The following is a 13,604-nucleotide window of genomic DNA, read 5'->3' as shown; positions in this document are numbered from 1 at the left end:
AGAGATTTGAGTATGGCAATACTTAATGAGAGTTGTGGTTGTGATTTTGTTAATGTTTCAGATTAAGTTATTTCCTTTTATTATTAAATCATTTATTGCATTCATAAAAGAAAATTTAACTTCTAGCATTCATGTGTGGGTACATAGATGTTACATTTCATTATTAATCACTGTACTTAAAATGCTGTGAAAACTTACTGTTATACTTAAATAGCCTCCTGCCGGAGGTTGTACGCGGGGATCGTGCGGTCCATGGCCCTCTACGGCGCCCCTGTGTGGGCGCCGAACTTGATGCGGCGGCCAGCTCGGGCGCTGCTCACGTCTCAGAGGGTCATGGCCATTCGGGTGATCCGCGGATATCGCACGATCTCCGGAGAGGCGGCTAACCTCCTTGCCGGACTACCGCCATGGGATTTGGAGGCGAAGGTGCTCGCGCGCGTCTTCAGTTTGCGCGTCGACGCGCGTCGCCGGGGCGAAACTCCTCTGCCGCGTCAGATAAGTGCGTGGCGGGACGAGCTCCGGCGCGATCTCATGGCGGAATGGCAGCAACGACTGTCGCAACCGAGGGCTGGGCTCGCTGTCATTGCAGCGGTAAGTCCCCTCTTTGAGAAGTGGCTTGAGAGGCGCCACGGCGTCCTCACCTACCGCCTGACGCAGGTTCTTACCGGATATGGGAGTTTCGGTAGGTTCCTGTTTCTGATTGGGCGGGAGGAAACGCTCGGGTGTCATCACTGCGAGGACCGCCCGGAGGACACGGTGGAGCATACGGTCGTGGAATGCCCTGCATGGGCTGAGCACCGCCGTGTCCTCAGGGATGTGGTCGGCGACGGTGACCTCTCGCGTCCGGCATTGGTACAAGCCATGGTGCGGAGCGAGGGGGAATGGGATGCCGTCTCCTCCTTCTGCGAAGCAGTCATGCTAGCTATAGAGGAGGCGGGGCGCGTGAGAGAACAAACCTCCTCACGCCCCAGCCGTCGCGAGAGACACTCCGGGCGTCGGGGATCGCGAGACGATCTCCGGCCACCGTAAGTGCGGGCCTGCGGTCGGCGAGCAAGGGTAGCTCACCGCCCGAACAGAAACAGGCCCGTGCGTGCGGCGCGTCGCGTTCCGCGCGCGCCTCAAAGAGCCATCAGACCACCACAGATGGGGCCCAGTAGGGCTGATGCCTGATCCGGAGCTGCGGACTACCTAGCGGGTTTGCCGGGGCTCCGGTTCGAAAAAAAAATAAGTTAAATACTCAAATATCAATCATTAATACATTTTGATACAATTTTACTCTCATTTTCCATTAGACGATTATAATATTTTACTATTGTAGCCAAGGATGAGCCTTTAATGTAGCCATAATCAATATTTCTCACAAGATAAATCACAGCCCTCACGAAAATACTCTTTGGGAAGAGCTACTGGCCGCCAAATTTGAAATATCTGTCGCCTTTACGTTTGAAAAATCAATATATTTCACAAAAAATAATTGACACAATTTGATTGAGGTAGGCAAATTAATGGACTTATGTAAAAGAAAAAGGTGCATTACGTTATAAAAAACTGTGCTTGGTTGTATCCTTATATCAGACACAGGCACATTGAGTTTTATTAAATTTCTATTTTTGGCTTTCGGCCAAGTTTAGCTACTGTCAAAGTGTTGTTTCAGTTTCAGTTTTATGATCAGAACACGCTCGATTTTTAGAGCCACAGTCAGCTGTAGCTGCCAATATCATAATACAATTAAATTGAATATGAAGCGTGTTAAGCTATCACAAACCAAAGATGAGATGCCCACACTGGGCTTAGGAACGTGGCAGGTAACATAATTTATTGTATTAATTTTCTTTAATAAACGCTAATTAGATAACCATTCAATTTTTTTTTTCAGGCTGAACCAGCTATTGTTAGATTTACAGTATATGCTGCTCTGGATCTGGGATATAGGCATATTGATACAGCATTTAATTACAATAATGAAGAAGCGATTGGCAATGCTATAACCAAATGGATTGATGATGGAAAAGGAACACGAAACGAGTTGTTCATTACAACTAAGGTGAGTAGAGTTTGCTTCACAGTGATATAAATAGTATACCGTGCTGTTATAATGTTGTGTTATCATATAAATGTAAACATGTTTTCAGCTGCCACATATTGCTAATAGGGCTTCGGATGTCGATAAATTCGTAATTCATCAACTACAACGCTTGCAAACGTCTTATATAGACTTATATCTCATACATGTACCCTTTGGTTTCCATTGTGATCCTGAAACACTTACACCCAAAGTTAATCCGGATGGGAATTATGCGTTGGATATGGAAACAGATCATATAGCGATCTGGAGGGTAAGTGCTATTTCTGTTTTCGCTTCTATTAAATTACAAAGTTATTTATGCTACCTATACGGAAAGTCGCATCAATCAGACATTGATCAAGTAATTTTCATTGTTGAAAATATTGTTTCAGAAATTGGAGCAGTTCCAAAAATCAGGTTTCATTCGCAACATTGGTTTATCTAATTTTAATGAGCAACAAATAGAGAAAATAATGAAACATGCGACATTTAAACCACAGGTGTTGCAAGTAGAACTTCACGCCTATTTCCAGCAAAAGGAATTGCGGGAATTTTGTGAACAACACGACATCATTTTAACTGCATATGCCCCTCTGGGAAGCCCTGGAGCTAAAAACCACTTTGTCACCAAATATAAATACAGGTGGTTATTTATAGTCCGGTCAAATTAGACATTCGGTGCTACATAAATTCGCAACAAGCTGAATTTCGGTACAATTGTTCAAAACACGATTATAAACAATAGCTGAAAGTTCCCCATCATTCCCGTGTGTGGAAAAAAAATTATTCAAGTTTAAATGTAAAAAAAAATAGTTTTTCCGCGATTTTCAGCAAAACGGTAAGTTTTATCAGAAAAATACCTCAGACTAAATTGTAGATCATTAAATTATCTATAAAAATATATCAATACTTTTTTCTCACGAGACACCGTTTCGGAGATATCGCAGTGTAAAAAGTTGTAACAGTTGCAATTGTCATAAAATGCACACGTTTCCACGCCACCTATGAGGTAGTGTACTTAGCGCGTTTAGGGTTCCGTAGCCAAATGGCAAAAAATGGAACTCTTATAGATTCATCATGAGACAGACATTTGTCCGTCCGTCCGTATGTCACAGCCATTTATTTCCGAAACTGTTGGGTCTACATAGTTGAAACTCTGTAGGTTGATGTATTTCGATAACCGCTATTCGAATTTTGAATAAAAATTCATAAATTTAAAAATTAAAGGGGGCACTCCATACATGGAACTGATTCAAAAAAATTTTTTTTTCAGCTAACATATCCGTTATGGGTGTCTATGGATAGGTCTTTAAAAAAGAGATTAAGGTTCCTAAAACCATTTTTCGTCGAAATCAACCGTTTGAATGTTAGACGCTTCCAAAGTGGAATAATGAGTGTCGGGGGGACACACATTTTTCCACTTTGGAACAATGAAGAAAAAAGTATTGATATATTTTTTATAGATAACACTGCTATACAGTCATTTTGCGGAAGGCATACTTGAAGTCGATTTTGTATAAGACGAGTGTGCTGATAACGGGAAAAATACCAGAATGGTCAAATTGACTCCAGTTTTTGAGATAAACACTTCTAACATTTTCCATAAAATGCTTCAATAAATGGGCCAAAAGATGTATTTAAAATCTATTTTTATTGTTTATCTTTACAAAAATACACAAAACAATAATAGTTTGGGGTGCCTTTAACTGGAATAAATAAATGAAGATTATGAAAAACTTTTTCTTTGGGATTTTCTCTTATTTACTTTGTCAGGACAATATCTTTTCAAGGTCCAACAAACAAAAAAAAATTTTGTTTTTACACACTCTGTGATCTCTTTTCTTTGCTTTTGTAAACTAAACTTGCCACAAATAAAGCAAAAACTGTTAGGATCGTTTAAACAAGGTTTACGTGGAAAGCTCATGTTTTTGAAAGGAAAAAATCATTTTAACACAAAACAATCGATTTATAACTGATAACTTCAGGGTCTGATAGCTATAAAGTTAAGTTGTTGCAAATAAATCCATGAAAAGATAACAAACGTAAGTGAAAACAAATCAATGAACCATAATGTTTGAAATTTTCAATTATTTCTTAGTTCCGTTTATCTCAAAAACCAGAGTGAATCAAAAATAAATAAGCATGCAGCGTGAACGTCTAATATGAGTATTAACAAAAACCATTAACAAAATCCCTGCCGCAGATATTTTTATTTTTTTTGTATAGCAGTGTAATTTAATGATCTACAATTTTAGTCTGAGGTATTTTTCTGATAAAACTTACCGTTTTGCTGAAAATCGCGAAAAACTATTTTTTTTGACATTTGACCTTGAATAAAAATTTTTCCACACACGGGAATGATGGGGAACTTTCAGTTATTGTTTATAATCGTGTTTTGAACAATTGTACCAAAATTCAGCTTGTTGCGAATTTATGTAATTTCACCCTAATTTGACCGGACTATTATGCATTTATTTGCGTTCTATTATGCACAGCAAAACATAGTAATGTTTAGCAAGAAATAAATAAAATATGAATTCAATTTTACAATATTAATCTTGACAACCATGAACATAATAAATAGGTTTAATAATTTATATTTCTGCCGTTTTAGCCCCAGTACTTTCCCTGATTTGCTGCATTTACTGGAAGTGGGCACATTGGCCAAAAAATATAAGAAGACACCTGCACAAATATTGCTTCACTTTTTGGTTAAACAAAATATTGTTGTCATTCCAAAGAGTACCAATTTGGACAGATTAAGGGTGAGTTTCGAAATTTATTAACTCACAAATATTTTATACTGGATTTTAATTATCCATACAACAACAACTTTTATATACGCTTACGTCTTCTCATTATAATAAAGATGTATTTTTCAGGAAAATATGAATATTTACGATTTTGAATTGACACAAGAAGAAATGAATATCCTGTATGAGTTAGACAAGGGAGAAGAAGGAAGGATTTTCAACTTTTTGTTCTGGAAAGGAGTGGAACTTCATCCTGAATATCCGTTCACGAAAGTAAAAGAGCGACTAGTGAAAGATGATGTTTAGCACGCTACACGCTTGTCGTGTACCTAGTCAGTCAGTCTTTGCTTTCCAACTTCACAAGCTCGCGTGAATTTAAATTAAAAGTTTGAGCACCAACTAATGCAATTTGCTGATATCCACTTTTAGCTTTAATAGTTCACATGATCAGTTATAAACTGATTAAAATATTTGTTATTTGCTTCAAGCAAAGTATTATTTATTAAAATCTGTGGTCTGTTTATGATCATGAATAAAAATGTTTAAAAATAAATCAGTAACTTTTTTATTCACTTACAATAAAAAAATACAAGTAATAATAGTAACATGATAGAAAAAAATCACGAGAGCCTATACAGCATCTTCCTTTGCAGTCTGTGTTGTAATTCCCCGCGTCTAATCATAGTGTGTATAACTTTGAGGATAGCCCTCTCTGGGTACTTTTGTTTGAGGAAATCTTGAATGATTGTTTGTTCCGAGACTTGAGAACCTACTGCGAACCTGCGCTTCAGTTGCTTCTCAATGCGCGATAACATTTCATGGTCTTCTTCCGAGGTGAATCCTTCAGCACCTAGAAATAAAATATTTTTTCCTAAGTAGGCTTGTTGCAACACAATTTTTTTCGGTAAATATTTGACGATAATTTGATAAAAGATCTAAAGTTGTATCTTATAAGAAAACTCGCCTGCTAAACTGCCAGTCATAGCGGCGTCCAGTGTGGATACTTGGAACAATCGTAGTGCTTCTGTAACGTGGACTTCTGTAGCAAAAGGCTGCAGTTGCATCTTGGCAAGAGATTCAGATATACGGACAACAGCTTCCAGTTGTCTGAAAATACAATCACACATACAGAACTGGGTAAATTTTGGCCTATTACAGGACTAGCCAACAACATGAGAGAATAAGTCTACGACATTAAGTCCTCCTGATGTGCATGAAGTATATTATATAAGCATACACGTAAAAAGGTACATTCTGTTCAATAATAATCCGAAATTATTTTATTCTACACACAAAAAGTATTTACCTGACTGTAATAGGTATGGAGAGACGTTTGTCAACTTGTCTCTCGTGTTGAGAGGCTCCGGTCCTCATGAGCACGTATCGGGCTCGTAATCTTTCTGCCGCACTGGCAGACAGACGCGGGCCACAGCGGGCGCGGCAGTAGGCGGAGTACCGTCGCAACAACGCGAGAGGTAGCTCACCAGCCGCAGTCTCACGTTCTACGCTGTCACCACCCATATGTACTGATATGATATGCTTGGCTAAAGTCTGAAAGAATAGGACAATAATTTACTTTCATCTGATGATGATCTAATATAGAGGAACTAGGACTGTTTTCTAATAAATCTAGGGAATTGGAGACTCTTGCCCTTAGGTTTATCTCCCTCCCATAAGACAAAAGGAATTTGAATGTGAAAACAAAAGTGTACAACTTACAATGTCCCTGTTTTGGTCATGTTCATCCTTGACAATGAAGATCATGTCAAATCTTGATAGAATAGTGGGCATGAAATCAATATTGTCATCAGCTTTGGTGTCGTCCCATCGACCAAACACAGAGTTAGCGGCTGCCAGGACTGAGCAGCGAGAGTTTAATGTTGTGGTAATGCCAGCCTGAAATAATTAGGTATAGGAAAATTAAGTATCTATCTTGTAAATAACTATATGGAACCTACTATAAAATCAATAAGTAATTGTAACCTTTATAAAAGTATGTTTTGTACCTTGGCAATGGAAATAGTTTGTTGTTCCATGGCTTCATGGATAGCCACTCTGTCATCTTCACGCATTTTGTCGAATTCATCAATGCATACAACACCGCCATCGGCAAGGACCATAGCACCACCCTCCATAACGAAGTTACGCTGTAAATTGGAACATGGAAATTATAAAATTTTATTACATTTCATTCTTGCCTAGCATATCATGGAGTTTAAGAAGCTATGTGCTTACGCTGCCTGGGTCTCTGATCACAGAAGCAGTGAGACCAGCTGCACTGGAACCTTTGCCAGAGGTGTACACACCAATAGGAGCGACCTTCTCCACAAATTTCAGCAGTTGTGACTTAGCTGTACCAGGGTCACCCAGGAGCAATATGTTAATGTCTCCTCTGCGAGTCAGACCATCAGGTAATCTCTTGCGTGAACCTGTTTAAAAAAAAAACAAAATTAATAACTATAAAAAATCTTTTAGTGAAGATTTTGATAAAACAATATTAACTACACATACCACCAAATAAAAGGCAGGCGATAGCTTTTTTCATGTCTATAGCTCCAAAAACACTGGGTGCTATCGACATCGCAATACGATCATAAATATCAGGTGATGCCGCCAGTCTTCGGAACTGCTCCTCTTCCTCAGCAGTGAATGGTCGGAGACCTCCAGTGACTCCTTCCTCGGCCGTTAGACCGACAGCACGGAGGTAGGAGGAACGGACACCTACTGAGCCTTTGTCTCGGCCTTCCCTCTGCAAATATACATTCGTCAAGAGAGCAACAAAGACACAAATAAACAATGATAAATTGTTTGTATTTTCATATCACATATTTATGTTTTAAGAACTCACCCCAATTTTGGCAATCTTTTTAATAGAGTATATGCCGAGTACAGTGACCCTGGCACCAGGGGCGACTCGCTCACACAGAACACGTTCGCAGTATACTGTCAAATGACGCGGCATCTCTCCTTGAGGGATACTTTCTGGAGCTTCTTGCAGTTTGAGTACCTGAAAAATATATTTGAAGTGTTTTTTTTTGATATAATATTTGTGTTTGTTGTCAATTTCTTTAATAGATTGTCTATTGCCCATCTGGAAATCTATTAATTACATCATACACATAATTAATTATCTTATGGTATTAAAAAATGCTAAATGAAATGAAGTATGTTGCTCTTACCTGGTAATCAATGCACTTGCACTTGTCTGGTATGATGAAGTAAGGATCTAATGGGCATTTTGGTCGACCAGCTTGTTCTCTGTAAATTTAACAGACTTTGTTTAGATTTTATATCAGCCATGATACTACATGGATGGATGGAAAGCAAGCTAGAGTCAATGAAAAAGAGTAATTAATTAATTTTAAGTCAATAATTTTACAATTTTCTTTTAAATAATATATGAGGACTTTTGAGAATCTATGTTTAACTTACGTGTTGCATTTTCTGGGCATAACATATCCTTCCAATCCAGGCTTCACGGGTAAGTTGGGAATGATGTTGCGACATGATCTGCATTGAATAGAGATCTTTGTTGCTTTCGCTTTGATGCCTGAGGCAGATATAACAATGCCTGGTATTTTCACAAGTCGGGAGACTGTTTCAGACTGTAGGATAAAGATAAAATTGTATTATTATTCATTGTGAGAAATGGTAAAATCTTGTTTCTTATATGAAAGTCAAAGACCAAAGCATTTATTTCAATTAATCCTTAATTAGGCACTTATGAAACATCAAATTGAATTGTCCATCAGTGACCAGTGATCCACATTGGGTTGCTGAGCCAATAGAGTAAACACTTTGACTGACTATGGAACATCAATTGCTATGAATCTTACATACCTATATAGTTTTATAAACAGTTATATATCTTTTCATACATTTAATTTAATCAAAAAATTTTTTTTAGGAAAAGAAAGTATAAATATTTTTATTAAAATGATTTGATTTGATTTGATGACCTACTTTTAACTCCCTCAGATTAGCAGCATGTGCATCTGAAGACAACAGGACTTGAATGTCTTCAACTTTCTCCTCTCCTTCAGGTCTTGGTGCTGTCAGCTCATCAGCCAACTAGAACATTAATTTTACAGTAAAATTATAATAAAATCTTAGTACATGGAGTATTGTTAAAATGTAATTGAGTGGTTATGTACACAATAAAGAACTTGTTTATATTATCATAGTGTAGTTTAAAAAAAGGCAAGAATCTTATTAGATTGGACAGACTAGACTGTGATGTGTATGTGTTAAAACAGGGATTGAATGCTAGTCTAGGAGTAAAATAATGAATGAAGATCTCTGCATCTTCATTTATTATACTCTTGTACAATATTATAGGCAAGTAATAGCATTGTAACATTCAGATTGAGTAGGAAAGTAAGTAATATACCTCTTTAGCAGCTTCCTCCAAAATGGGTAAATGTTCTGTGGGCTTTTTGTACAATTTCTCAGCTAAAACCTCATCAAAACTAGATAAATCTTCAATATTGATCTCCACCCAGTAATTACTTAGGTTGTAGTTACGTTTTAAGGCGTCTCTGTTAACAAGGTATTAAGTAGTATTAGATACATAAAAGAGCCAGAGGAATTCCTAGGAAAAGCTTCTCAATTACAATCAAATAATGATCAAGTTAGTAGTTAAGGGCTTTGGAAACAGAATATTTACCTGTATTTGTAGTTAAAGTTACCGGTGTGGAACTGTCGGATAAATTCTTTGAACTTCTTTTTCACTGCTTGCAGGTTAAGTTGATCTTGAGATTCATTCTCTTCAACGCCGAAATTGTCAGAGAAAAAGACACCGGGATCATCAAATCCTTCCATTGTTACTAATTATTGGTATCCAAAAGCTAACAGGTTTAATACGCAAAAGTTTTTGTTCACAAACAACAACGGGCACACACACTCGAGTCCAACTTCCAAGCCGGATTTTGGCGCGTAATTTTGACGTTATGATAGACGTTGACAGTCTGACAGCAACGACAAGTTTGTTAAAGTGACGTTTCATTTCACTTTCGGTTCTACTACTACAAGGTTTTATATGTGATATAAATTAATTGTAATAATACATATACAATACAACGATAAAAAATTAAAACACACTCAATATTGTAGATTTTCTAATTTCGATTTTTAACTATACTAATCATTGACATTATTATGGTAACATTGAAATGTGTTTTGGCTCGAAATTCAAAATTCTTTGGACTCCGTTACCTTGGCGATTAATTTGTTTATAGTAAACAATTTCACCATAAAGCATACAATTTCTAATAAATCTTGATTTTATTATTTTTATTTTATAAAAATGATTTAATCGTGTACTATTAGGATAGGTTTTGTGAGTTAAACCTAAAAAGCGTGCAATATGGGTGATGTAAGTATATTTTCTTTTCTTACTAATAATGTTGTTTGCTGCATTAATATTTTTGAACTCGATGGTTTTCTGTATAATGTATAGGGAGACTGGGGAAACTTGATCCCCAGGGAGACTTGATCCCTTGTCAATAAATCGATAAGCACACGGTATTTTTATTTTAAATACTGATAATACTGATGCCTTCACTCATTGTGTATGGTTGAACGTAAATTAGACGGTTCACAATCGACAACTTCAGAACAGTGGTGCCATTTTGTTTTCGCCAGGTGAAAATATTTTTCTGTGAGTATTTAAATCATTATCTTTAATTATTATTAATTATAAATTAGTAACCACATTCTAAACACTAGAAAAGTTGTTAGTTGAAGTTTGTATTGTTGAGTTTTCTTTCTATTTACGTCTTTATTTCTTTAACAAAAATTTGGTTTTTAAAAAAAATCAGCTCCGGGTACACTTGATCACTGCGAGCGCGGGTAGATTTGATCCCGGGATCAAGTGTCCCCTATTTTATTATTGGTTATAGATTGCTCAGTATTTTTACTTGTTTTAGATGGAAGGAAAATGCCGAGAACGTACAAACCTAAAGAGGGCGCTAAGAAACGCATACCCATAGACAAAACAAAACTTGAATTAGCGGTTAAAGAGATTTTGAAAGGAAACGCTATCAAAGGAACTGCAAAACTTTATGATGTGCCTTTGATGACACTAAAAAGATACGCCAGAAAACAACAACGACAGCCAGATGTTAAAATATCCTATAAACCTGACTATAGACAATCCAAAGTTTTAACTGAAGAAGAAGAGACCGAGTTGGCTAAATACTGTTAAAAGGCAAGTAAACTTCACCATGGCTTGAACTCAAGTAGCGTGCGGAGGTTGGCGTACCAATTTGCTGTAGAAAATAATAAACCAGCTGACAAAATAAGTAAATGGAGTAACAATATGGCTAAACAAAAGTAAGAGAAAGAGTTTTAATAAGGACCCACTTAGTAAGGAATGTTATTACTAAGACTCAAATTATCTTTTAAGTTACCAAATATAGGCCTAAAATAATACAAACATTATAAGTGTTGATTTTTGTATGTTTATATGGTTAAATAAACAATTTTTATATTGTAAAATGCATTTATATTATTATTTTATAATGACGTAGGTACACTTGTTCCCCTGTAATCAAGTCTACCCTACACAAGGATCAAGTCTCCCTGCATAGGGGACACTTGATCCTTTTGTAGTGTCGTAGAAAAACTAAAAAAAAAATACTAATTATTAATTAATTCCATAATCTGATAATGCACAAAGTTAGGTGAATAGTTATTCTAGGTAGTCACCAAAACTTTTCTGAAAACCATTATCACAGACTAAGATATGAGCAAAAAACTTAAATGGGGATCAAGTGTCCCCAGTCTCCCCTACATTTTAGAATAAAATATATTATGTATAATTAGCTACTTCCACGTGGTTTCACCCGCTCTGCTCGGCTCCTATTGGTCATAGCGTAATGTTTAATAGCCTATAGCCTTCCTCGATAAATGCACTATCTAACACAAAAATAATTTTTCAAATCGGACCAGTAGTTACGGAGATAAGCGCGTTCAAACAAATAAACAAACAATCAAACAAACAAACTCTTCAGCTTTATAATATTAGTATAGTATAGATAGATAATCTATACTATATATATACTCATGTACTCACCAGTTAGACGTTGTATCTAGCGTTTTAGTGTAGGAGCCATAAAGTGCCCTTCGTTACTATTTATCTTGGCCTCAGGTCTTGAAAGGCCTCCATCTATCGTTCATCTCTATTTTCTCTCTAAACAGAATGTAGAACTGTTTTCTTAAAACTCCAAAACAGAACCTCTTTTATTTATATTTTGTCCTCATATACCTCAAAAGCCTTTTGGGTCTCCAATTGATATTTTTGGATGAGGTTCTCATAATTTTATTATTTTAGCAAAAAGACGAAGCGGATAAGAGATTGGAATTCCTAAGTGAATACTTGTTGAAAACTTTGAAACAAAAGATTGAGAAATGGAATAAGTTCATTACTGGCGATGATAAGGTTTGTATCCATTATTGTGGGATTATAGTGAACGGCCTTTCCATTTGAGCGATTATTATTAAATTAAATAAAAAAATCACGGTTTAGTCAAGAGAGAAAAGCTCTACTAGTTTCGAGTCACAGAGGGACTCCTCATCATGAGCAGCTCAGCGTGTGCAGATGCGGCGACGTCGCGTAGGCTGCGCGAAACTAGTAGAGCTTTTCTCCATTAATTTACGTGAGTAAACCGTGATTTTTAGTTAATTTAGTATGTCTCACTATTATTAGTAAAGTTAAAGCATGAGCTCATTAGACCGATTTACAACTTTACGAATATTATATTGTTTTCAGCACATACTTTATAGATTTTTCGACACTCCAAAGTATGAAGTATTAGTGTTTCGTATGAACACGGCAGGCCTGCTTACGTGTACCTTGACGTTTCCACCACTTAGCAGAAGCAAGATGGTTTATTTTCTGAGAAATGTCGATGAGAAAATAACGCAGGCAAATTTTCGACAGGTAACTTATTGAATTTTAACCTTATTCGTTTTGATTCAAACTTTACCGACTTACTACTTACTTTAGTCGGCGTCATAGGACATACTTTACGCTGCAGAAGTTGTGTAACTGTGTTGTAACAAAGTAGCACCGTAGCTCATGATTAATATTGTGGAAAATGAGTTACACCGTAACATGAGTTACCTCGTAGTAAGTGTGTATAGTGAGTTACGCCGTAACGAATGCACTACGGATATGACAATTCGTCGTGTCGTAGCAAATCAGTTACGTCGTAGTACGAGAGCTACGTCGTAGCACGAGAGTTAAGTCGTAGCATGAGAGATAAGTCGTAGGACGAAAGTTACGTCGTAGTACGAGACTTATGTCGTAGCACGAGTGTCGTAGTACATAGTAGCACTTATGTTTCGACACTACTATCGCTATTACGTAGCACGAGAGCTACGTCGTAACATATGAGTTACATCGCAGTACGAGAACAACGTCATAGCATGATGGTTACGTTGTAGCACATGAGTTACGTTGTAGTGAGTGACGAAATAACGCACTTCATATTGAACTTTGTCTGTATTCTTTAACAGGCCATGACTATTGGGGAAATGTCAGGTAACGTATTGAACGACTTAACTGTGTTGGCTGATGAAGTGATCGGTCCTCTTCTGTGTAACCCAGAAAATCAGAGGGGATGGCCGAGGATAGTGCAGAACGACATGCGGAGACATGTCAATGAACTGAGGAATTTGATGTACCAGGTTGGTATAATTAAGAAAATATTTAAACTGTTACAAAATTAATTCTGAACGTTATGCTCTATAATGCATAGATAAAAATAATACGTAAATCTCCA

At 36.9% G+C, this 13,604-nt stretch overlaps 3 protein-coding genes and 1 long non-coding RNA gene across 5 annotated transcripts in view; 3 read left to right on the top strand and 1 right to left on the bottom strand.

The window, feature by feature from the left end:
- The first annotated feature begins 1,377 nt into the window (after nucleotides 1-1,377).
- Nucleotides 1,378-5,371, top strand: LOC118275942 (1,5-anhydro-D-fructose reductase). The gene is made up of 7 exons (XM_035594092.2): nucleotides 1,378-1,493; nucleotides 1,655-1,805; nucleotides 1,877-2,044; nucleotides 2,133-2,336; nucleotides 2,458-2,708; nucleotides 4,680-4,830; nucleotides 4,948-5,371. The coding sequence occupies exons 2-7, from the start codon at nucleotides 1,665-1,667 to the stop codon at nucleotides 5,122-5,124; spliced, it is 1,092 nt and encodes a 363-aa protein (XP_035449985.1). The 5' UTR covers nucleotides 1,378-1,493; nucleotides 1,655-1,664; the 3' UTR covers nucleotides 5,125-5,371.
- On the bottom strand, nucleotides 5,368-9,764 carry LOC118275939 (DNA replication licensing factor Mcm5). Its single transcript, XM_035594089.2, has 13 exons — nucleotides 9,485-9,764; nucleotides 9,209-9,356; nucleotides 8,782-8,889; nucleotides 8,251-8,423; nucleotides 7,998-8,076; nucleotides 7,667-7,825; nucleotides 7,330-7,567; nucleotides 7,054-7,247; nucleotides 6,825-6,965; nucleotides 6,538-6,714; nucleotides 6,125-6,369; nucleotides 5,783-5,925; nucleotides 5,368-5,668 (listed from the first exon to the last, which is right to left on the bottom strand). Exons 1-13 carry the CDS (start codon nucleotides 9,637-9,639, stop codon nucleotides 5,439-5,441), a joined length of 2,190 nt encoding a protein of 729 aa, XP_035449982.1. The 5' UTR covers nucleotides 9,640-9,764; the 3' UTR covers nucleotides 5,368-5,438.
- A 293-nt stretch (nucleotides 9,765-10,057) lies between these two features.
- Nucleotides 10,058-13,604, top strand: part of LOC118275938 (dynein beta chain, ciliary-like) — a 42,680-nt gene continuing 39,133 nt past the window's right edge. For both annotated transcript variants that reach the window (XM_050695263.1, XM_050695265.1), the window contains exons 1-4: nucleotides 10,058-10,192; nucleotides 12,152-12,259; nucleotides 12,590-12,760; nucleotides 13,339-13,509. In XM_050695263.1, the coding sequence (XP_050551220.1) occupies nucleotides 10,184-10,192; nucleotides 12,152-12,259; nucleotides 12,590-12,760; nucleotides 13,339-13,509 (459 nt within the window). In that variant the 5' untranslated portion in view covers nucleotides 10,058-10,183. The remainder of the gene's footprint in view (nucleotides 10,193-12,151; nucleotides 12,260-12,589; nucleotides 12,761-13,338; nucleotides 13,510-13,604) is intronic.
- LOC126910920 (uncharacterized) lies at nucleotides 10,270-11,316 on the top strand. The gene is made up of 2 exons (XR_007705512.1): nucleotides 10,270-10,477; nucleotides 10,746-11,316. It is a non-coding gene; the product is annotated as an uncharacterized LOC126910920 (long non-coding RNA).

Source organism: Spodoptera frugiperda, chromosome 8 (assembly GCF_023101765.2).
Source record: "Spodoptera frugiperda isolate SF20-4 chromosome 8, AGI-APGP_CSIRO_Sfru_2.0, whole genome shotgun sequence".
Lineage (NCBI taxonomy): Eukaryota > Metazoa > Arthropoda > Insecta > Lepidoptera > Noctuidae > Spodoptera > Spodoptera frugiperda.
Note: the sequence above shows the minus strand (reverse complement) of the source record. Positions and strands in the feature narration are given on the sequence as shown.

Bases quoted from the DNA above. Each gene is read 5' to 3' on its own strand.
- LOC118275942 (XM_035594092.2), top strand. From the start codon at position 1,665: ATGATCAGAACACGCTCGATTTTTAGAGCCACAGTCAGCTGTAGCTGC. The intron at 2,045-2,132 runs GTGAGTAGAGTT...ACATGTTTTCAG, and splicing joins AGTTGTTCATTACAACTAAG to CTGCCACATATTGCTAATAG. The intron at 4,831-4,947 runs GTGAGTTTCGAA...TGTATTTTTCAG, and splicing joins CCAATTTGGACAGATTAAGG to GAAAATATGAATATTTACGA.
- LOC118275939 (XM_035594089.2), bottom strand. From the start codon at position 9,639: ATGGAAGGATTTGATGATCCCGGTGTCTTTTTCTCTGACAATTTCGGC. The intron at 7,248-7,329 runs GTATGTGTAGTT...TTTTTTAAACAG, and splicing joins CGCCTGCCTTTTATTTGGTG to GTTCACGCAAGAGATTACCT. The intron at 6,966-7,053 runs GTAAGCACATAG...TCCAATTTACAG, and splicing joins TGATCAGAGACCCAGGCAGC to CGTAACTTCGTTATGGAGGG.